The sequence below is a fragment of the Polypterus senegalus genome, chromosome 3 (assembly GCF_016835505.1).
Source record: "Polypterus senegalus isolate Bchr_013 chromosome 3, ASM1683550v1, whole genome shotgun sequence".
Lineage (NCBI taxonomy): Eukaryota > Metazoa > Chordata > Cladistia > Polypteriformes > Polypteridae > Polypterus > Polypterus senegalus.
Genome location: NC_053156.1, coordinates 12,795,951 through 12,817,174, shown reverse-complemented (window position 1 = coordinate 12,817,174; position 21,224 = coordinate 12,795,951). Strand labels below are relative to the sequence as shown.

The window sequence follows — 21,224 nt, the reverse complement described above, 5'->3', positions numbered from 1 at the left end:
ATGGCGGGCGGCGGTCGCAAGGTACGAGCCGCCAGCGGCGCCCCGACGGACTTGTTTATCTGTAGTAAGGGGCGCTTGAAACCGCCGCGCCCCATTTCCTCGCTTGTTTTGCTCCATTCTCCATGTTGGAGCGCTCGCTCGCTTGCTTGCTTGCTCTCTAGTTTGTTCGCTCGGCCAAACAGCCCGCCCGCCTGCTTGCTCGCTCGTCCGCCCGTGGGGTGAGAGGGAAGTCGAGTAAAGAGGACCGCGCACACCGGAGCCCCAGGACGGTCAGCTCTCTCTGTCGTCACGCCGGTGCAGCATGGAGAAGAGGTGCTTCTTGTCGTCCGGAGCAGGTGGGTAGCCCGGCCGAGTCGAGTCGAGTCGAGGCGCGCGAGTGGAGTGGGCGTCGGTCGCTGGGCCGGCCGGCCTGGTGTGGCACGTGCGGCGGGGGCATTCGCGTAGGGGAGTCGTGCCCCGCTGGGTTTTTCGGGGTTAACTGGCGGCGAAGCTCGTTTTTAACGGGACGTCCCTGCCCACTCGGCCGGATGGACGCCCGTTGGACTGGTCAACAGCTCGGCGGGCAATGTACGGGCCGCGGTGTGGGTGCCTTCTGATCTGTCAGGCTTTGTATGTCCAGTTCGCTGGTGTCAAGGGGGTCACTACCATGTAACTTGATGGGAGGGCCAACTGGGTTGTCCATTGCAGCAGGCACATCTTACCAGTTTGATCCAGCTTGTTTGCTGCATAACTTCTGCAGCCACTTTGTCCTTTGCTGTGGATTCACCAGGTGACCCTCAGGTGGGTGTTTGCTCGAGAGTTGTGCCTCTTAACTTGCGGTTTTGCCCAGTTAGGTGACCAGCGCATGGCACCCTTGGCATGACCTGCCTGGTGTCCACAACTTTCCCATGTTCGGCTGGAAGTACGGGGGCAGGTCTGTTATGTAACGTTTTGGGGCTTTCAAGTCCCCCCCCCACCCCGTAGTGCTGTCCAGGGTATCGTCTACCGTATAATCAATTAACCCAACTAGTTAGTTATACTGGATATATAGCGCCTTTCCTACTGGGACACTAAATCACAGGCTGTCAAGTTTTATTTATTTATGTCTGCAGGTTTCTTGCTTGGCTCACAAGTCTGCTAATCCCCTTTGATGTGCTGGACAGACGGGCAAAGAGGTGGACAGGTTTAGTCTCCCCAAGGCAGGGTGTGTCACAGTCGTCGGTCACAACGAGTGAGCCGATCCGTTCAGATGGACTGGGAATTCCCCCACAGTGGAGGGGAGTCTTACCCGTGGGACCCCCAGAGTCCACTCCTGCATGTCAGGGGGTGTCCCCCCAACTGCGTGTTAGGTAGTAGGAGGACATATCTAGTCTCGGGGGTTCGTGGTTGCTGTAGAAGCCGCTCCTTTTATACACTTCCTGCTCACAGGTCCGTTTTTAGATGTCCATTTGCACCGTGCTCGAGTTGGCCCCACCGCTCACCCTCATCTCCCACCTGGACCGGACTGGGAAAAAAAGGGGGCAGAGGGCCTCTGTGTGGCTGGCACTGGGGTCCCTCTGTGGGGCCTTTTGGGGTTGTGTCGTTCTCAGCTCACAAACAGGCTGTGCGGCTGGAATGTTATTCAGGCTGAGGGTTGGGGCCCCGCAAGGGGGCTTCTGGACGGGCGCCAGCACCGGCCGCTCAGACCTGTGGAGCAGCTCCTTGGTGTCTCACTCCTCGGTGTCGCCCTCCACGGTGCGTCCTCTTCTTCTGCGCTCTCGGGGGTTGGGGGTTCGGTGTCCGTCTGCTTTTTGTTTTGTTATTTTTTTTTTGTTTTTCTTTCCCTCCCTCTCACTTTTAGGACCGGACGCTCCGTCTCCTCTGCCTTTTGGGACGCCCTGCATTCTGCTTTACGGGTTGGTGCTGCGGATGCCTGGAGACGCAGGTGAACATTGGTGGTGGTAGTGGTGGTGAGAGAGTCGGAAATATGGGGTGTGGCTTCCAGGTCCCCTTATCTTGAGGACACGTCCGTAGGGAGTCGGGACTTCAAGACCCCTAAGTAAATGTTGTTATTGCCGACCAGCTAAGGTAAAACAGCAGGGTGGAATAGTGGGCGGGGCCTGACAGGCACTACGCGTGTGGCTACAGAAGGTAAGTGGGTGGGGCAGCACACAGGGAGGGGGGAGAGAGAGAGAGAGAGTGTGAGCGAGCTGCATGAAGTCGGGCTGGTGTGGCGGTGGGCGGGGCCTCATTAGTATGGTGGGGAAGTGAGGGGTGTGGGTGTGTCAGCTGAGAATGATGGAGAGGTGGGTGGAGCTTTGTGGGGCTAATGGCAAGTCGGGAGTGAGGGTGATGTCAGGGCAGGGTGGGACTAATGAGGGGGTTGTGGGTGAGGATACTTGGAACCAGTGGATGGGCAGAGCTGCGTGACTGTAATGGGGGGTTATATGGGCATTCATTGGAGTGTTGGCCTAACAGAGCAGGGGGCAGCAGAAGGCGCTATAATCATTCAGCGAGTCCGGTGAGCTGCCCGTTTTTTATCTTGCAGGCCCTTTGCGCAGTGAAGCCGATTCAAAGATTCCAGAAACGCAGTGAAGATTTACGGGGAAGAGGACTGGACGTGGTGGGTAGTGGGTGACCAGGCTGGTGTCCATCCTCCGGGGGTCTGCTGCGTCTTCAGCGATTCACCATTTTTTTTTTTTTTGATACCCTGTGTTGGTTTGGGGAACATCTGGGTAGAACTAGTAATATTATAGGATGGATGTGGGGAGTTACAAGCCGTTCTGGTGGGCCATCTCCCGCCTGGCTACACCCTGGTTCAAGTAATCCAGGATAGGCTGTTTCCTGGCACAGCGGCCTATTCTTGACTACTTGTTTCAGGTGGTGGTCACCAGCGTCTCGATTTTTCAGGAGGACATTTGGGCAGCCTGGTGGGTGGGTGGGGGGAGGTCAGTGCCCAGCGGACGGACGGACGAGGAGAAGCGGACCAGGTGTAATCAAAGGGTGGGACTGGAAGCCATTTAAGTAAAGCGTGCAATTCCTGTGGGTTCAGCTAGAAGGCTAAGTAGTGACTTTGTTTAAAAAAATAAATAAATAAAAATAGTTCAGTGCAATAAACACAAAAGCGAAAGTGAAAATTGTTTTCTTTGCTGTCTTGTGTTGCTTGTCCTGTTTGGGTTTTTTTTTTTTTTTTTTGTTCAAGCACATTTGAATGTTTACCATCATTAGCGATGCCAGTGATAACCGCAATGCCAGGGATGGCCTTTTTTGGTGGTGGAGCTTGTTGAGTGCACTGCACCCGCCTCACCTGGCCTGGATTATTAAAAACACTGGCATTGAGGTGCCCCCCCCCATTGCGCCGTTGCCCACTCACCAGATTCATTTTAGCAGAACACCTCCAGCGTCTACTGCCCCCTTGTGGTATCAGGAAGTGCAGCAGCAGGTTGGTGTACAGCATGGCAATGTGACTAAGAAGTACTACACGCCATGGGGTTTTAATGGCATGCCCACGTGTCTGTATAGACCCCCTTATAAAAAGCTCCTGTGTGGTGCTGCCGTCACCAGCTGGCTGCAACTTGCTTGCTACTTTTAAGGTCCCACTATTGAGCCTGCCAAGTTTCACTGTTGCCCACCCGTGGTGTGCCCCCCACTTATGTGTAGGATCTACAGGCCCTTATATTAAGGTTGTGCTGTTTGGTGTTGCCACCTAGTGGTGACAGCTGGTTATTTACTTTTAACCCGCAGCCCAAGTTTTGCTGTTGCCCTCTCACATGCCCATCGCCTTTTTTTTTTCCCCCCACACCTGTAGGATGGTTGGCCGAGCACCTCCAACTCGTGATGCCCCCCTTGTGCTGCCCACGTTGCACTGCTGTCGTTATTATCACCTTTTGCCACCAAGTGCAGAAGACGGTCACTCCACGGTACTGCGTTCCAATGATTTCAAGACGCGTTTCGTGCCCTGAGTGGGTTTGGGTGTTGACGGAGGGTCTGTCCACCCCAACCACTCGGAGGTAGGAATGGCATGGGCACACTTGTGTATACCATAGACGCCCTACACCATGTAGTGCTGCCTCCTAGTGGCTGTGTGGTGTTATGGGTCCACAGCTCGTGGAGAAAAGGCCATTGATTTTAAATAAATAATCACCGCACCCGAGGCGGCTTCGTGAGGGGGGCGTTGTTGTAGCGAGCCGCGGGGCAGTCGTCGATGTGGGCGTTTCTCACCGTGTGCACAGGTGAGGAACTGCCCACATTCGTGATTGCTCCCGTGGCTAATGCTGCAGCTGTGATGGCCCCTCACGTTTTAAAAAGAAGCGCGAGTCGGTTGTGGGGAGTGTAAGAAACGATCGGGAAAAAGAAAGAAACGTTCGGAGAAAGGAAAGGAGAGGACGGAGGTTACCGGGAGCAGGAGAGGAAGCAGGTCGGTGAGAGGGAGAGAGCCGCGAAGAGCGAGCGGACGTGCGAGCGAATGAGCGCTCGTGGACAGCTGCATGGAAGCTGGGTGTTAGGCCGACACCCACGTGTTTGTGTTGATGTCGCTCCCGCTGAGCGAGCAGGTAGCGGTAGTGACCAAGGTGAAAGCGACGAGCCGCAGAAGGCCGCAGAAAGGCAGCGGAAGTCGGGAGGCTTGGAGTGGCAGTCCTTGGTGTGAGCGTCCTGGAGACCAAGGAGTCCAAGTCTCGAGGCTGGGATGAGAGCCAAACCGAAGCCAGGGATCGGGAGGTCTCCAGTCTTGCGTGTGTTTGAGGAGGGCAGCTGTAGAGAGCGTCTTGCCTGCTGCTTGGCCCATACGGGATAAGCAGGTGAGACGCTAACAGAAGAGCACCAGATTTGTTTGTTGGGTTTTAAGACTGCTTCCTAAAAAGATTTTAACCTCTCGTTTTTAAGGATTGTTTTTTCTATTTATTGGTTTTAATCCACGTTCTTTTTATGGATTATTTATTTAATGAATTTGAAGAACTGCACTATTTATGAACACTGTTTTTGTTGACTGTTTTTAATAAAAGCACTTCTGCACTTTTTACCTTCCCCTTGCTAAGATGCTCAATTATTGCCTCCATTGACTAGCTCACTCGGCAACATTATCGACGGTGTTGGGTTCATGTGCTTCCAATATCAAAGGGAGTGTGGAGCCTGAACCCACATCGTCACAGGCTGCAGCTTGTTCTGTACTTGGAGGGCCAGGCGCTGAGCCCACTTTCCACTGTGGCCCCCTCATAAGACCACCTGCAGCTGTAATCCATCTGTATGAAGGCAGATAGAGGACTTCCAAATCGTGCTGCCCCCTTGTGGTGCCCAGTTTCCATCACCAGTATTAAAGCTTCCTGCCACTGAATGCAGCAGAAGGTCATCCCACAACATTAAATTACGTGGCTGACATGGTTGGGGGGGGCACTAAAGCAGAAGTCATACGTGCACAAAATATCCATGGGGAGTGGCATGAATACTTTCGGCTGTAGCTTGAGGACCCCCTTTATTAAGGTCACTGTTTGTTGCTGCCACTTAGTGCTGCTGGTGTGTTATAACCTTTAAGGTCGGGTCATTGAAGTCCTCCCAAGTGCCACTGTTGCCATTTTCATCGCTCGGAAGGGTAGCTGAGCACCTCCATCTCATACTGCCCCCTTGTGGTACTCTGCTTAAATGAGTACAGTAAAGGCAGCAGAAGGGGAAACGGCTTGTGGCATTGCATCCCATTGAAGTCAAGAAGCCTTGCATGCCACTTGGGGGGTGACAGAGGTTATATGCCCACCATAAGCACTTGGAGGGTGGGAGTGGCATGGGCGTGTATGCGTAGAAGACTGAGGCTCTAGAGACCCTTTTATTAAAACCACTCCTAAGACCTCCTGCAGACCTGTTCATCTCTATGAAGGCAAGTGGAATATGCCCAACTCATACTGCCTCCTTGTGGCACTCTGGTTAAAAGGCCACTGGTACTACAGTAAGGGCAGCAGAAGGGGCAACGTTAGTCTACAGCATTGTAGTCAAGAAGCATTGCAAGCCGTTTGAGGGTGACGGAGGTTATATGCCCACCATAAGCACTTGGGAGTGGCATGGCCGGGCAAGTGTATAGGACTGAGGCTCTAGAAACCCCTTTTTTAAAACCACTCCTAAGACCACCTGCAGACCTGTTCATCTCTGTGAAGGCAAGTAGAATATGCCCATCTCGTACTGCCCCCTTGTGGTACTCTGGTTTAATGGCCACTGGTACTACAGTAAGGGCAGCAGAAGGGAAAAGGTTAGTCCATGGCATTGCATGCTATTTGGGGAATGACGGAGGTTATATGCCCACCATAAGCACTTGAAGGGTGTGGGTTGTAGCGCGGCCGTGCATGTGTATAGGATTGAGGCTCTAAGGAACATAAAGCCGCTACAGTGTGCTGCAGCTTATTATGTACTTGGAGGTCCAGATGTTGAGCCCCTTTTCCCTGTCCCACTGTTGCCCACTCCTAAGACCACCAGCAGACCGGTTCATCTCTATGAAGGCAAGTAGAATATGCCCAACTCATACTGCCTCCTTGTGGCACTCTGGTTAAAAGGCCACTGCCACTACAGTAAGGGCAGCAGAAGTGGCAACGTTAGTCTACAGCATTGTAGTCAAGAAGCATTGCAAGCCGTTTGAGGGTGACGGAGGTTATATGCCCACCATAAGCACTTGGGAGTGGCATGGCCGGGCAAGTGTATAGGACTGAGGCTCTAGAAACCCCTTTTTTAAAACCACTCCTAAGACCACCAGCAGACCGGTTCATCTCTATGAAGGCAGGTAGAATATGCCCAACTCATACTGCCCCCTTGTGGTGCTCAGGCTACATTACCACTGTTAGGGCACTTCTGCCACTAAGGTCAGCCCACAGTGTTACTTTCTCAATGTCTCCTGCTGTCCCCCCTCTACCTTCATAGGTCCCCTGATTGCATCTGCTGGCTACTGCTTCAGTTTGCCATTAGCCTTGAGGTGCCAGCCTTGCCCAAGCCTGTTGTGTTCCACTGGGCACCACTGTTTCGACCCCAGAAAGACCACCTGGTCATCTTTGATCCTCATAGTCTTTTGTTCTTGATTGATGTTCTTCCCTCTCTCATCTCGTGACAGCCCCAAGGATGCCACACCTAGTGGCACAATACAGATGTGCCCAGCGGCCCCTCTTAATTGTGGCGCCAGTTCAGGAAGCCCACACATTAGAACCCAAGTCCTGCTTCCTAACTGAGGTGTTGTGCCAGTCAGATTCAGACCCACTCATTCTTTTAAAACAAAGCCTGCCAGCCCCACTGTGGAGTGGGCGTCATGGCAGTTTGACCACAAAGTCCAACTTTGAGGCTACTTGGCAGGTCTCCTCTGGCCTGTGTAGCCCTGAAGTGTCCCGCTTTTTGGCTCCTTTATGATGGCTGCCATCTTTGGTCACCTTCTCCTCTTGCTGGCACAGCGGGTGGTCATCTGTTGTGTGGGACGCGTCCCTCAGCCTGGAAGGCGCGTTATGAAAGCTGAACCCCTTGAAGTTGATGCCAGTGCTTTTAGTGTGTGGATCCCAAAGCTTTAACGTATGTGCTGTCCTCTAGTGGCCACACTGTCACTGGTGGGCTTGGTGAGCTCTGAAGGGTTAATTCATCCCTCCAGGTGGTCTGCTCAGCTTCCTCTCAAAAGCATCTGGTGAAAGTGCACCTCTGCTCGTTTGCATGTCAGCCGCAGGGTGACACGCAAATAAGCCAGGCCTTGTAAAAATGTGGAACTGGACACACGCAGGGGCCGGCGCAGAAGCAAAGGGCAGTGCCACACCTGAGCAAGGAGGGGCCGTGCGGACCGTCATGAAAGGCCCCTTGTTCTCTCCTGACCAAACTCATTTGCCTGTAATCTGACATCAGACGTGTCACAGCAACGTGGTGAACGATCTGCACCTGAATGAGCTCCGTTAGCGGGCACAGCCCACAGAGTCACCCTACCACCAGTCGCAAATGACAAGGGGATGGGCATCCAGCATTCACTGCATGTGTGGGTCCACTTGTAAGATGAGTGTCTCCGCTTTTTACCGTCCACATAACGTGTGCCTCACCCCAAACATGCAAACTCATTCAAATCACCCTTCATGATTGTCCCTTGACAGTGCCGGCCATTCCAGTCTCTGCTGTCATCAAGACAGGGTGCCAGGCGTCATCCGCTGCCACTGCTGAGCACTTTCATCACAAGCTCTCCAGCCAGAGCCACGTCCAATGCTGTGACGTCTTACAGGTCAATAGAATAGAAGGTACTCTGAGCAAAGTCCAAGCCTTGTGGTGAGTGTCCAGACGCCTTCGGCCACAGCATTAAACTGCCCCCCTGAGCTGCCCAGAGTGACGCCAACTTACCGAAGCCATGGCTCTCGCATTCAAGTCCATCACCAACAGCCCGGGCATCATCATCTGGAGGATCGAGGTAAGCGCGGCCCTTTATGCTGGTCAGAGTAACCACCTGCTGAGGGGTTGGCTGGGGTCAGTCAGTCGAAAGATGGCCCTGAAGTGAGTGACCCCTGAGATCTTCTGTTCTCTGTTGTTTGCTAGAAGATGGAGCTCGTCCAGGTGCCCCAGAAGGCTCTTGGGAATTTCTTTGAAGGAGATTGTTATGTCCTGCTGGCGGTGAGTAAGTGACCAGTGGACTGGTCAGTGGGTGTGGGGTCAAGGGTGCCAGTGCAAAAGCTGGCTATCTATTATATAGCACCTTTCATATATACCTATCTGTTCATCTAATATATAGTGCCTTTCACTCCATCTATCTATCTATCTATCTATCTATCTATCTATCTATCTATCTATCTATTATATAGCGCCTTTCATATCTATCTATCTATTATATAGCGCCTTTCATATCTATTTATCTATCTATTATATAGTGCCTTTCATATCTATCTATCTATCTATCTATCTATCTATCTATCTATCTATCTATCTATCTATCTATCGTGCCTTTCATATCTATCATATAACGCCTTTCACATCTATCTATCTATCTATTATATAGCGCCTTTCACATCTATCTATCTATCTATCTATCTATCTATCTATCTATCATATAGCGCCTTTCACATCTATCTATCTATCTATCTATCTATCTATCTATCTATCTATCTATCTATCTATCTATCTATCTAGAGTGTGGTGAGGTGTTGCATGTCGATTACTAAGAATTTCGCAGGACTCGATGCTGAATGGGCTGTCAGTGGGCTGTGTGTCCATCAGGGACGGCTATGGCAGTGAAAAGCCGTTGGTGTGGTGGTCTTCTAGAGATGGATGCAGTGCTGTGTAACGGTGGTCTCTCCTCAGGCCCCCCTGTGTTGCTCAACTGTAAGTGTACCCCGACTCGTATCTGTTGTATTTATAAGGGACCCGTTATCAGGTCAGAACGCCAATGTGTTGGGTGTGGCGACTCCGATGCTGGCGTCTGTACCAATGGGGACTTTGTGTAACGCGTCTGTGTGTGCGGGTGACTTGTTCTGTAAGAGCAGTTGGTGTGCGTTTGGGGTTGTATGATGGGCAGCGTGAGCGCAGGGTACCTCAGTGGTCAGCAGTGAGGCGTTGCTTGGCCGTCGTTTCTGCGTGGACGTGACGGGCCGCTGCTGTGTAGCAGGCGTGTGTTGTGGTTGAATGGCAGGACAGAAGTGAGACTGTCTGTCATAATGAAGTCTTGTGCAGCATCTCTGTGACCGGGCACACTTTTGTGAGTGTACAGCCAAGGTGTTAAGACCCACGTGTGCAGGTGAAGCGTCTTTGGGGTGTTACAGGTGTTTTTCCCATGACAGTTAATGTGTATTGCGGGTGGGACGTGGTGGGCAGTTGTAAATGTTTAAGTGTTATTTCTGTATGTGAGCATAACAGGTCAATGTGTGTGTATGATTGTGTAGAAGGTGTGGAGCTGCGCGTACATCGCTGGACGAGTAGTGGAGGTGTGAAGTAAGAGCTGCGCCGGTCAGATGTGCCCCGCCTAGAGGGGCCTTGGGGTCATTCGGACTAGAATTGTTACAGGTCCATGTTCAGAGTGTGTGTGAGGGGTCAGTTTTACGACTTGTGTTCAAGTGTAGCCCCCGTGTGTGCACGCGCTGCCGTGGATGAACGGAGTACCTACTGGCGCGGACGTGCACGTGTGTGGCTGACGTCACTGTGCCGATCGTGAAGCGCGCGCGCGCGTGTGTGTGTGGGCAGCAGCAGACATTGTGTGGCCTCGTCCGGCGCTGTGGGCCGAGTGTCATGGAGATGTTCCCCCTGATTTCCTAGAAGGATTTTGCTCGAATTCGATGTCAAACATTAACGCCACCGGTCAGCTCACCAGTGAGTGGCTTTGCGTGTTTTATTTGCGTTAACAATCCCGACTGAAATCCAGAGAGCAAACTTGTGAAATGTGCCGATCACACAAAAACAGGAGAGACGACAAACAGACGGCCTTCAAAAGGGGACAAACAGCTGGACGAGGCAATTGATTGGCAATGAGGGTCAAAGGGCCACCCGGGGCAAAGATAAATACAAGAACAAAACCAGCGGCCTGCTGCGGTTACCTGAGGCCGATGTTTGGTGGTCTCATAGAGAAGAGCCCCGAAACGTGTCTGCTTGTGCCGTAAACGACACACTCGGTCAGTGGGCTACTCCCTGACTGGCATCTGAGGTACCAACGGACCCCGAGTCAACCCCGTCGTGCGCTGCCCCCCCCATAAATCCCGACTTTAGCCAACAGTCCCACATTTCTTTACAGTTCACCCGTTTGAATTCCCACCGTGGTGACACCTGCTGTAAAATATGGAGCAGTGCACTCCGGTGGAACTCAGAGGCAGCCACCTTATGCCACTGCTGCCACCAAGTGAGGTCATCATAGACTTACTGGGAAAATGAATAAGCACGCTGGGAAATTCCCTCATGTGTGGGCGCCATTGGCACTGAGGGGTCCTACTGTTAATTATTCTGTTTTGAAAGTCAAACATTCATTGAGCAAGAATAAGGCAGCACATGATGCCCAGAAAGTACCCAGTTGAGGCCAAATGAAGGCTGTCAAGCTATGGAAGGCTGGCACTGCCCGCTTGGTGACATTGCACATGAGATGTTGTGGCATGAAGGGGGTGCTCCTTCAGCCCCCCCCCAAAAAAAAAACCCCAAGGAACAACAAAGAAATGAAAAATATGAAGAGAAGAAATGATTAATTATGACAAAAAGACAGCAATCCAGAATGGCATTGGGCTTTAGAGGCGTTGGTACAAATCTCCATCTCCATCTCCCACCACAGGATATCCTGTCCCCTCAGCCCCACCCTCACTTCAACTGGCATACTTTAAGGGTCTGTCTGGCACTACCTCGGGGGGGAGGGGGGCAACCCGACTACCATGTCTGAGGTCAGAATATACCCAGGAAGATCCTAGTGAAAGTCCTCTTAGTGCCCCATGCATCTCTGGACCACCCATCCACCTACCAATATAGTGCCAGGCAACCCCTGAGATAATTATTTGTGATATTGAGGAAGAAAGAGAGAGAGAGAGAGACATGTGCTAGGTGACAAGTTCCCCTGCCAGGGCCTAATGGCATGTTGGGCTTTGGACCCTCTGCCACTTGTCCACCAGACTATTGGACTTGCACCAGTGTCCCAGGAGCCATTGCTCCAGAGCTTCACACCCAATACTGGTGTTGAACTGCCCGCTATCAACAGTGGCCCATTTTCACTGGCACTGAAAGCGCTGCCAGTGGATGTGCCCCCTGGGTATCTAGATCCATTCCAGTCCCTATTGGACCCCCTTTTACCTTTACATGAGGCGAACTGGAAAATGGAAAATGCAATTTTATTTGTGAGAGTACAATAACGTGGCATAGCGTTAACCTTCTCAAACCTGTCGTGGTGGCTACTAAAGCAGGAATCAGGCCCTCATGGGATGCCAGTCCATCACAGTCACACGCACACCAATTGACCTAAGAAGCCCATCTTTAGGTAATTCCATAGGAAGAGCATAAGAAGTCCACACAGACATCCACCTCGGTGCCACTCCTGTGCCAGCGTGCATTCATCTCACACCGCATTTGGTTGCCCTGCCTCTCCTTTCACTTTTTTACTAATTCTTGAACCTAATTTGGTGTGCCCACCGAGTGATTCCAACTCCTACAGACCAGCAGAGCTTTGGGCTCCCACCAGTATGTGGGAGTGGATCAGTGGGCTGTGACTGGCACACCTGCCATTGAGGGCACCCAAGGGGCATTCTGTCTACCCGCTGATGCCGTGCAGGCCTGCTGTGACTTGAAGTGTTTTCTCTTTTTTGCATAAAAAAACTTTTCTGTCGTGTCCGCGTTATTCAGCCCTGACCACACCCCCTCTACACAGCTCGCCCAATCAGTACTCCCGCTGTGCACATCCTCTCTCTGTACCACCCTGTGACACCTCGCCCCTTCAACACAGTCGGGTACAATGGCGAGGCAGAGAAGCAAATCATCTGTTCAAGACATCACATTTTAACAGCGGCAAGAGCTGTTTAATGTCGAGCTGCAGAGAATAAAAATCGAGAACAAAGAGAATCATTCAATAAACGTGAAGAGGAAAACATCCTGAACAATAGATGAGCAGAAATGCAAAAAAGTTAGAGGATCAAGTCATTCATAGATAGAAAGATAGATAGATAGATAGATAGATAGATAGATAGATAGATAGATGTGTAAGGCACTATATAATAGATAGATAGATAGATGTGAAAGGCACTATATAATAGATAGATAGATAGATAGTCAGTCAGTCAGTCAGTCAGTCAGTCAGTCAGTGATTATCCAACCCGTTATATCCTAACCACAGGGTCACGGGGGTCTGCTGGAGCCAATCCCAGCCAACACAGGGCACAAGGCAGGAAACAAACCCTGGGCAGGGTGCCAGCCCACAGCAGGGCACTCACATACCCATGAGAAACGTCACAAAATCAACTGGAAAGTTGAAGCAACTTATAGAAAACAACCCGATCTAAATCCATTAAGTAATTCTCTTGTGAAAAGTGGACAGACATACAGACAGAGAGACGCTTGGACCACGAAATTTTTAAAACCGTTTCTTAGCGAGCACCTATGGGCCAAGGCTAACCTACATTCCAAATTTCAAGTCCTGAGTCCTTACGCTTTGTGAGATTTCGTGCTGAGTGAGTCAGTGGGATTTGGCTTTCATATATATATATATACGCGTAGTTTTATATTTATATACTGTATATATATTTGCTGTGTAAGACCGTGCTGTTAAAAGCACGAGATCCTAGAAAGTATTGAAATCGTCAGAACTACTCTGGGCATCTCTCTGCTATGAAGATTCGTGTTGCCGACGCGCTCACATCGTTTGTGCTTCAGCAGCTAAGCGACTGTCTTTCTTCTGAGTTTTCCTTTTGCTGGTGTCCTGGCCTCGCTTGTGTATCCTCGGAGCTGGAGCCCTCACCCCGACTCCATGTCTCACTTCCAGGCCAGACAGACACACACACTTCCACGTATAGACGTTTATAATATAAGATATACATATAGCTGTTTGAGTCATGAGCGGCACGGTGGCGCAGAGGGTAGCGCTGCTGCCTCGCAGTTAAGAGACCTGCGGGTTCGTTTCCCGGGTCCTCCCTGCGTGGAGTCTACGTGTTCTCCCTGTGTCTGCGTGGGTTTCCTCCCACAGTCCAAAGACATGCAGGTTAGGTGCTTTGGCGATCCTAAATTGTCCTCGGTGTGTGTGTGGGTGTGCCCTGTGGTGGGCTGTGGGGCGCAATGCAGGAACAAACCCCGGGCAGGTCACACACCAGGCACACTCCACGCAGGGAGGACCCGGGAAGCAAACCCAGCGTAGATAGTGCCTTTCACATCTATCTATCTATCTATCTATCTATCTGTCTATCTATCTATCTATCTATCTATCATATAGTGCCTTTCACATCTATCTATCTATCTATCTCTCTATCTATCTATCTATCTATCATATAGTGCCTTTCACATCTATCTATCTATCTATCTATCTATCTATCTATCTGTCTATCTATCTATCTATCTATCTATCTATCTATCTGTCTATCTATCTATCTATCTATCTATCTATCTATCTATCTGTCTATCTATCTATCTATCTATCTATTTATTTCTCAGTTGCTTTGGTGCAGTTCTCCAAACTTTAGTTTAGTCAGTTGTGCACATCATGACAGCACTTTCTGGGTGTTTCCGTCATTTTGCAGTTGCTTTAGTTCACTCCGGCAGATGCTTATGTGCAATTCTCAGCTACATTATGCGTCAGCGGTTGCTTATGTCATGATGATCAAAATGCATTGTGTAGCCCTCTTTTGCGCAGTCTTACACTCCAGACAAACTTGTCATCTTTTCATTTTTTGTAAGTCATTGCAGTCAAAAGTGTTCAACAAGATGTCACAGGCTGTCGAGTGTATTTTCAACAGAACTTGTTTTGGTTTGTATCCACAATACTAATGATTCCTGCACCACCTTAACTTGCTCCTGATCAGGGCAGGTGGGAGATCTTAGATCAGTGAGTCTCAGTTGCTTTGGTGCTCTTCTCCCAAATCTCTCCAAACACTTAGTGCAAATGGATTAGGCATGGATTGAGGATTTTGAAAAAGTTACTGGTTACTTTTGCTGGTCATCCCTGATGTTTTGCCATTTGCACTAAGTGTTTGGAGAGATGCACCCGCTGTCTGTTGGGAGAAGAGCACCAAAGCAACTGAGAAACACTGGAAAAATAGCAGCAGCCCCAGCACTGCCCCCTGCTGGTCACCACTCTTCATATCAGCCAGTTCTGATGAGGTCACCCTCTGCTTTCTGTGTCTGAGCCCATTGTCTTGAACCAGATCTCCTTACTGCGCCACCATGCCGCCCATTATTATTATTATTATTATTATTATTATTATTATTATTATAGTATTATATTATTATTATTATTATTGTTATATTATTATCATATTATTATTATATTATTATTATTATTATTATAGTATTATATTATTATTATTATTGTTATTATATTATTATTATTATTATATTATTATTAATTATTATTATTATATTATTATTATTATATAACCTGCTTTGTAAGGTTGCTCATGGAGTCCCGAATGAGGCACATGACCGTCAGTTACGGCACTCTGTCCGTGTGGCACCATTACCCGAGGGGTGGTCCGTCTCATTGTTGAGGACCCAAGGGGCTGGACCAGGCCAAAGGGGCGCCCACAAAACAATTGGTTGCGGCAGATAGAGGGTCACTTCCGGAGTGTGGGACTGGACCCCATGTCTACCTGGGGGGTTGCCAACCGGGATCCCGAGCTGTTTCATTGTGTGGTGGGTGTGGCAACGTGCTGTCCCAGTGCATGGTGACATCTGGCGGTGACAGTCTCAGAACGCGTCACACGATGGACGTAAACTAAATCTGGTGCAGTGCAGCAGGGGACACTCGCCAGGCCCCTCCTACTGTATGAACGTTTCACTGTTTACGTGTTTCTATTATACGTCATCACGTTCTTTATTATTGGGAACAACAAATGCAACGTTTGTGAGTCGTTTTTCTGGTGCTGAGGGGGTTTCAAGTGGCTACGAACGCACCGCGTAACGTCCCGTGGACATCCATACAGGTGAAGTTCACCCGACCCCTGCCATTCCCCCCCCCACACACCACGGCAATACAACATTCTGCCAATTTTACTGACAAGCTCAGTCTCGAAACCAAAGTTCGAATCCACCGACCTGATGATCAGTTTGACGGACTAAACAATTTATGTTGAAACTGCAGAGAAAGTCAATGAAATTCACTAAACTGGAGAAATGTCCCATTTGAGTCTGTCATTTTTGGGGTCTTCCACCGCCTTCCTTCCCAGACTGTGATTGGTTCACTCCTGCCCTGGTCATCCCCCCTGAGCTGGTGGCCATCTTGACCAAGAAAAACTCATGTCAGCTGGCTCCGCCCCTTAAATAGGTCTGAAGCCTTGTCAGAAAGTCCCACCCCCCCTAAAAAGGCCCCAGAAGAAGCGATGTCAAGGAAGCTCCACCCACTTAGATAGACCTTAGGCAAAGTAGTATCGGCTGGCCCCGCCCCTTTACATAGGCCTCAAGCAAAGCCATGTCAAGAGGCCCCGCCCCCTCAGGCTCAACTTACGCACTACCAAAGAGAGAATTGGAATTAACATAATGAACAATTCCAAGTTGATTAAACAACAGCAGTCAAAACAAAAGTGATTATCACATAAAATAACTTAAAATCGACATTAAAAAAAAATCAAAAAATAACAAGCAAGAAAATCAGAAAACCAAACAAAAAGAGACCCCCGGCTTAGACTGAGACCCTCGCTTAAGCTGCCTCTTCTAAAGTGGTTGGCACTGTGCACCAGCCTTGCACTTTATCGCTGGACAAACAGGCAGGAACCCCCACCACCCCCAAGTTACTGATTAGCGGGCACTTGTCTGGCCAAAGGACAGGCAGGTCTGTGTGCCCGTTCAGCGGTGTGCCAGCATGTAACACTGAATGCTTTGCCCCCTCTGGTGGCTCTGTGTGTTCCTTTGCCCCCCCCAGACTCGCAAGTCCGGTTCCATTCTCGCCTACGACATCCACTACTGGATTGGCCTGGAGTCCTCTCAAGATGAGCAGGGGGCAGCTGCCATCTACAGCACCCAGCTGGATGACCACCTCGGGGGCAGTCCTGTCCAGCACCGAGAGGTCCAAGGATATGAATCGGACAGCTTCAAGGGCTACTTCAAACAGGGCATAATGTGAGTGCAGAGCGAGTGCCCGGTGCGCTCATCGCCTGCCGTCATCCCCACTGAGTCTGCCTCTTGGTGCTTTGCAGCTACAAGAAGGGTGGCGTGGCATCGGGCATGAAGCACGTGGAGACCAACAGCTACAACACCAGGCGGCTGCTGCATGTCAAGGGCAAGAGGAACGTCCAGGCTAGAGAGGTCAGTTGGGCAATCGGAGGGCTGTGACTGTGACAACAAGGGACTTGAGTGACATCTCTGTCCTGTCTGCCTGCCTGCAGGTGGCACTGTCCTGGGAAAGCTTTAACCTGGGTGACGTGTTCCTACTGGACATCGGAAAGACCATCGTTCAGTGGAATGGCCCCGACAGCAACAAGCAAGAGCGCCTGAAGGTACTGGCCTGGCACACAGCACTGGTCAAGGTGCCCGGATGTGTACCAACTTTGTGTTCTTACTCTTAAACAGGGCATGCAGCTGGCAAAGGACATCCGTGACCGGGAGCGAGGCGGAAGGGCGGAGATCCGCGTGGTGGAGGGGGACAGTGAATCCAAGAATTCGGACTCCATGGAAATCCTGAAAAGTGTGCTTGGCGAGCGATCTGGACAGTTGGGTCCAGCCACCCCCGATGAGCTGGCTGACCAGCAGCAGAAGGCCAACATCACCCTGTACCAGTGAGTAGCCGCCAGCCCGCCGTGTGCGTGTTGTCCTACGAGTGGCCACGCTTTGACCCGCCCGCTTGTGCTGTAGTGTTTCCGATGCTGGAGGGCAGATGACCATCATCGAGGTTGCCGCCAGACCACTGGTCCAGGAGATGCTGAACCGTGAGGTGAGTGCTCAGGAGAGGGGGCTCATGGGTCATTGGCTGTCTTTGGTGGGAACCTTTCATGCCCATGCTGGACGTCTCTTGCAGGACTGCTATATCCTGGACCAGGGGGGCCTTCACATCTTTGTCTGGAAGGGGAAGGGGTCAAACAAAGAGGAGAAGAGGAAGGCCATGTCACGGGCATTGGTAAGAAGCTGGGCATCCCCTGTGGGTTCAAGAATAAGATGATACCCATCAGTTTCCTCCTCCTTCTTCTTCATCTTCCATGTGGGGTCATGGTGCTTGATCAATCTTCTTCATACTCCTTGGTCCTACTCTTCAGTCAGGCCCTTTTCCTGCTCCCTAGGAATTCATACTTCTTCTTCATCATCTTCTTCTTCCTCTGCTAGGAGTTCATCAAGCTCAAGGGCTATGCAACGACCATCAACGTGGAAACGGTCAACGATGGGGCAGAGCCAGCCATGTTCAAACAGCTCTTTCAGAAATGGTCATTTAAGGAGCAGACAGTGGGTTTGGGCAAAACGTACACCGTGGGTAAAGTGGGTAAGTGATGGCCTGGAGCGTTTCTGGATTTGGTTGGCACATTCTGGTCAGTACCTGGAGCCTTCTGAGTTGTCGAGCTTTTTTCAGATATCTCAGACGCTGCTGGACCCCTGCCTGCCCTGCCCGCCATCTTTAACTGCTTGTGTCCCTTTGTCCTTCTACAGCGATCGTCACTCAGGAGAAGTTTGACGTCAGCCTCCTACATGCCCAGCCGGTGGTGGCGGCACAGGAGCGGTTGGTGGATGATGGAAAAGGGAAAGTGGACGTGAGTGATCTTCCTGTGCTGCTGCTCTCTATACCATGTGCTCATTGTGCCAGTTCACTCATCTCAGCCTATCTTGGCAGATCTGGCGGATTGAAAACCTGGAGCTGGCGCCCATTGCGCGAGAATGGCATGGATTCTTCTATGGCGGTGACTGCTACCTGGTGCTGTACACCTATGAGATTAACGGCCGGGAGAGCTACATCCTCTACATCTGGCAGGTGACGTGGCCAAGACTGGCACCTGGTGGTCCTTAGTTGCCAGTGTCTGCCTCCACCGACTCCTTGTAATTTAAAGGTGGACCTACAGGGTGGCTTCTCTGAGGTTTGCATCATGGTCATGGTTATGAACTGGCAGTGCCCACTCAATGAGAAATCACTAAAAATGATATTTCAGAGTACTTTGGCATTTAGTTGCCCTCCCAACATATCCAAATGCTGCTATGATGGGTGCCCCTGTGCCCTTTACCCGATGGCGGTGCGCACACTGTTCTAAACTGGTCTTACCCTTATTTTCCCCCTCCAGGGTCGCCATGCCACCCAAGATGAACTCGCAGCATCTGCCTATCAGGCAGTGAGTCTGGACCAGAAGTATGGTGGGCAGCCTGTCCAGGTGCGGGTCACTATGGGCAAGGAGCCCCGGCATTTCATGTCCATATTCAAGGGCAAGATGGTTGTTTTTGAGGTGAGTTTCCTAAAGTGACTCCTCACCTTCCTCGATCTACCGGAAACGAGGGGACACGGTCCAGCGGCCCTCCTGTGATTTGAGGCGGGCACTAAATGTCCAAAGTCTCGAGCCTGTCCACTGACCAGTACCTGCTCCACAGGGTGGAACCTCTCGGAAGAAGAGTTCAGAGCCGGAGCCCCCCGTACGTCTCTTCCAGGTACACGGCAGCGACCCGTCCACCACCAAGGCCATTGAAGTGCCCAACTTCGCCGCTTCTCTCAACTCCAACGATGTCTTCCTGCTCAAGCATCAGGCTGGCTGCTTCATCTGGTGTGGGAAGGTGAGATGCCCGCCGGGCATTGGCCCCAAAGGCTAGGTGCCCTGTGCGTGCGCTCATGCCTAATTCTGTCTCACCAGGGGTCGAGTGGAGATGAAAGGCAGATGGCCAAGCAACTTGCCTCGGTGCTGTCCAGGGACTCGGAGATCATTGCAGAGGGCATGGAGCCCAATGAATTCTGGGAGTTCCTGGGCGGAAAGACGACATACGCCAACGACAAACGGTAAAAATGTGAGCCGGCCAGAGGTGTGTCCGCCTGTGGTAGTGCCTAGTCACTCACTGTCTGTGTGACTCTGATTGGCAGGCTGCAGCAGGAGGTGCCCGACTACCCGCCGCGCCTGTTCGAATGCTCCAATAAGACGGGCCGCTTCATCGTTACCGAGGTGACCAGCTTCACCCAGGATGACCTGCTGGAGGATGACATCATGCTGTTGGACACCTGGGACCAGGTAAGGGTGGCGTGGGGAGGCGAGGGAGGACGGGCAGGCAGAGACTCAGCGGGTACGTTTCTTCTTTAGATCTTCCTGTGGATTGGGAAAGAGTCCAACGAGGTGGAGCAGAGGGCTTCTCTGGACACGGCCCAGGAGTACCTCCTCACCCACCCCGCCAACAGGGACGCGGGCACCCCCATCATTGTCATCAAGCAGGGCTTTGAGCCGCCCACCTTCACCGGCTGGTTTCTTGCCTGGGACCCGAAGTGGAGTGTAAGTGAGCACCAGACCTGGGTTCCGGTGGGCACAGTGTTACACCACCCTGTGGGCATCAGTACACGTTTCACGTGATAGCAGGGTTCAAATACCAGGCTGGTCCCTTTGTGCATGTGAAAGTGCCCAATGATAGACTGGTGACGCATTCAGGATTGGTGCAGATGTGACAGTTAGTTGGGCTTTCATGTGCCCGATGCCACCAGAGTAAGGAGGGCATAAAATATGAACGGAGGATCACTGGTTCAAGTGGTCAGTCGTGTGTCCTCACGGTGGATGTTGGCACAGTTTTAAAGTTACCATAATGTGTTTGATGTGGGCAGCTTGGCTCGCCAGTATTAACACCAGGTGGCATGGGCACAAGTCCTCTTTGCATTCACCCTGGTTGGGTCTGAGGTGACAGACATGGGACTTTATCTGGACTGCTGTTTACTTGGGAATCTCAATAATGGGGTGGAGGGGGTCACCATTGGGCACAATGCTTTCTGCTCCCAAAGTGGGGGTCCTGGTGGGCTGACTGGCACTCTCATTCCTCCCAACTTTCACCTACAGGGAGGAAAGTCTTATGAGCAGCTGAAGAAGGAGCTGGGGTCTGCCGCCTCTCAGATTACCGTGGTGAGTAAAGGGCAGGTGTACAGGTGAACCACCCACGCTTGCCAAGCACTGTGGGCGATGACCCTCTTGTGCCCATCTCTCTCGACAGGACCTGCGCCAATCTCAGGTTTCGCCCACTGCCACCAGTGAAGCGCAAAAGTGCTACCCGCCCGGAATGCTCATCAATAAGCAGAAACACGAGCTGCCCAGCGGGGTCAATCCGGCAGAACGGGAGGTAAGTGGCATTTGGGGGCACACAGGAAGGGGGCAGTCGGACTTGGATGATGATGGACCCCCAACCTAACCCTTCTCTGTCTAACAGAAACACCTCTCCGATGAGGATTTTGTCGCTGTCTTTGGCATCACACGTGGCCAGTTTATCGCTCTGCCCACCTGGAAGCAACTGCAGCTGAAGAAAAGCAAAGGGATGTTCTGAGGCCAGCAAGGAGACCCTCCAATCGGGCAGGAGTCCCGGCGAGCTACAGCCCACCACTTGGTGCATCCCTCCAAACTACGACTGATGTGCTGTAATGTAACCACCATGCCACCCCAATAAAAATCCTAACTTTTGTTACCTTTTGTGCTTTCAGTGATGACAGAGACAGCGGGGTGTGGTCCATCAAGACCCCCACAATCCTAGTCAGACCCGCTGGAGTGAGT

General features: G+C 51.3%; 1 protein-coding gene and 1 long non-coding RNA gene across 2 annotated transcripts; both read left to right on the top strand.

Annotated features, from left to right (window-relative positions):
• Positions 1-1,744: 1,744 nt before the first annotated feature.
• LOC120524850 lies at positions 1,745-3,082 on the top strand. Its single transcript, XR_005632858.1, has 2 exons — positions 1,745-1,903; positions 2,507-3,082. It is a non-coding gene; the product is annotated as an uncharacterized LOC120524850 (long non-coding RNA).
• Positions 3,083-8,030: 4,948 nt separating this feature from the next.
• Positions 8,031-21,138, top strand: avil (advillin). Its single transcript, XM_039746638.1, has 19 exons — positions 8,031-8,353; positions 8,479-8,553; positions 16,454-16,650; positions 16,728-16,836; positions 16,917-17,027; positions 17,101-17,306; positions 17,383-17,461; positions 17,546-17,644; positions 17,848-18,001; positions 18,166-18,266; positions 18,347-18,484; positions 18,789-18,947; positions 19,090-19,269; positions 19,347-19,489; positions 19,571-19,715; positions 19,785-19,970; positions 20,523-20,585; positions 20,674-20,799; positions 20,887-21,138. The coding sequence occupies exons 1-19, from the start codon at positions 8,294-8,296 to the stop codon at positions 20,998-21,000; spliced, it is 2,445 nt and encodes an 814-aa protein (XP_039602572.1). The 5' UTR covers positions 8,031-8,293; the 3' UTR covers positions 21,001-21,138.
• The last annotated feature ends 86 nt before the right edge of the window (positions 21,139-21,224 follow it).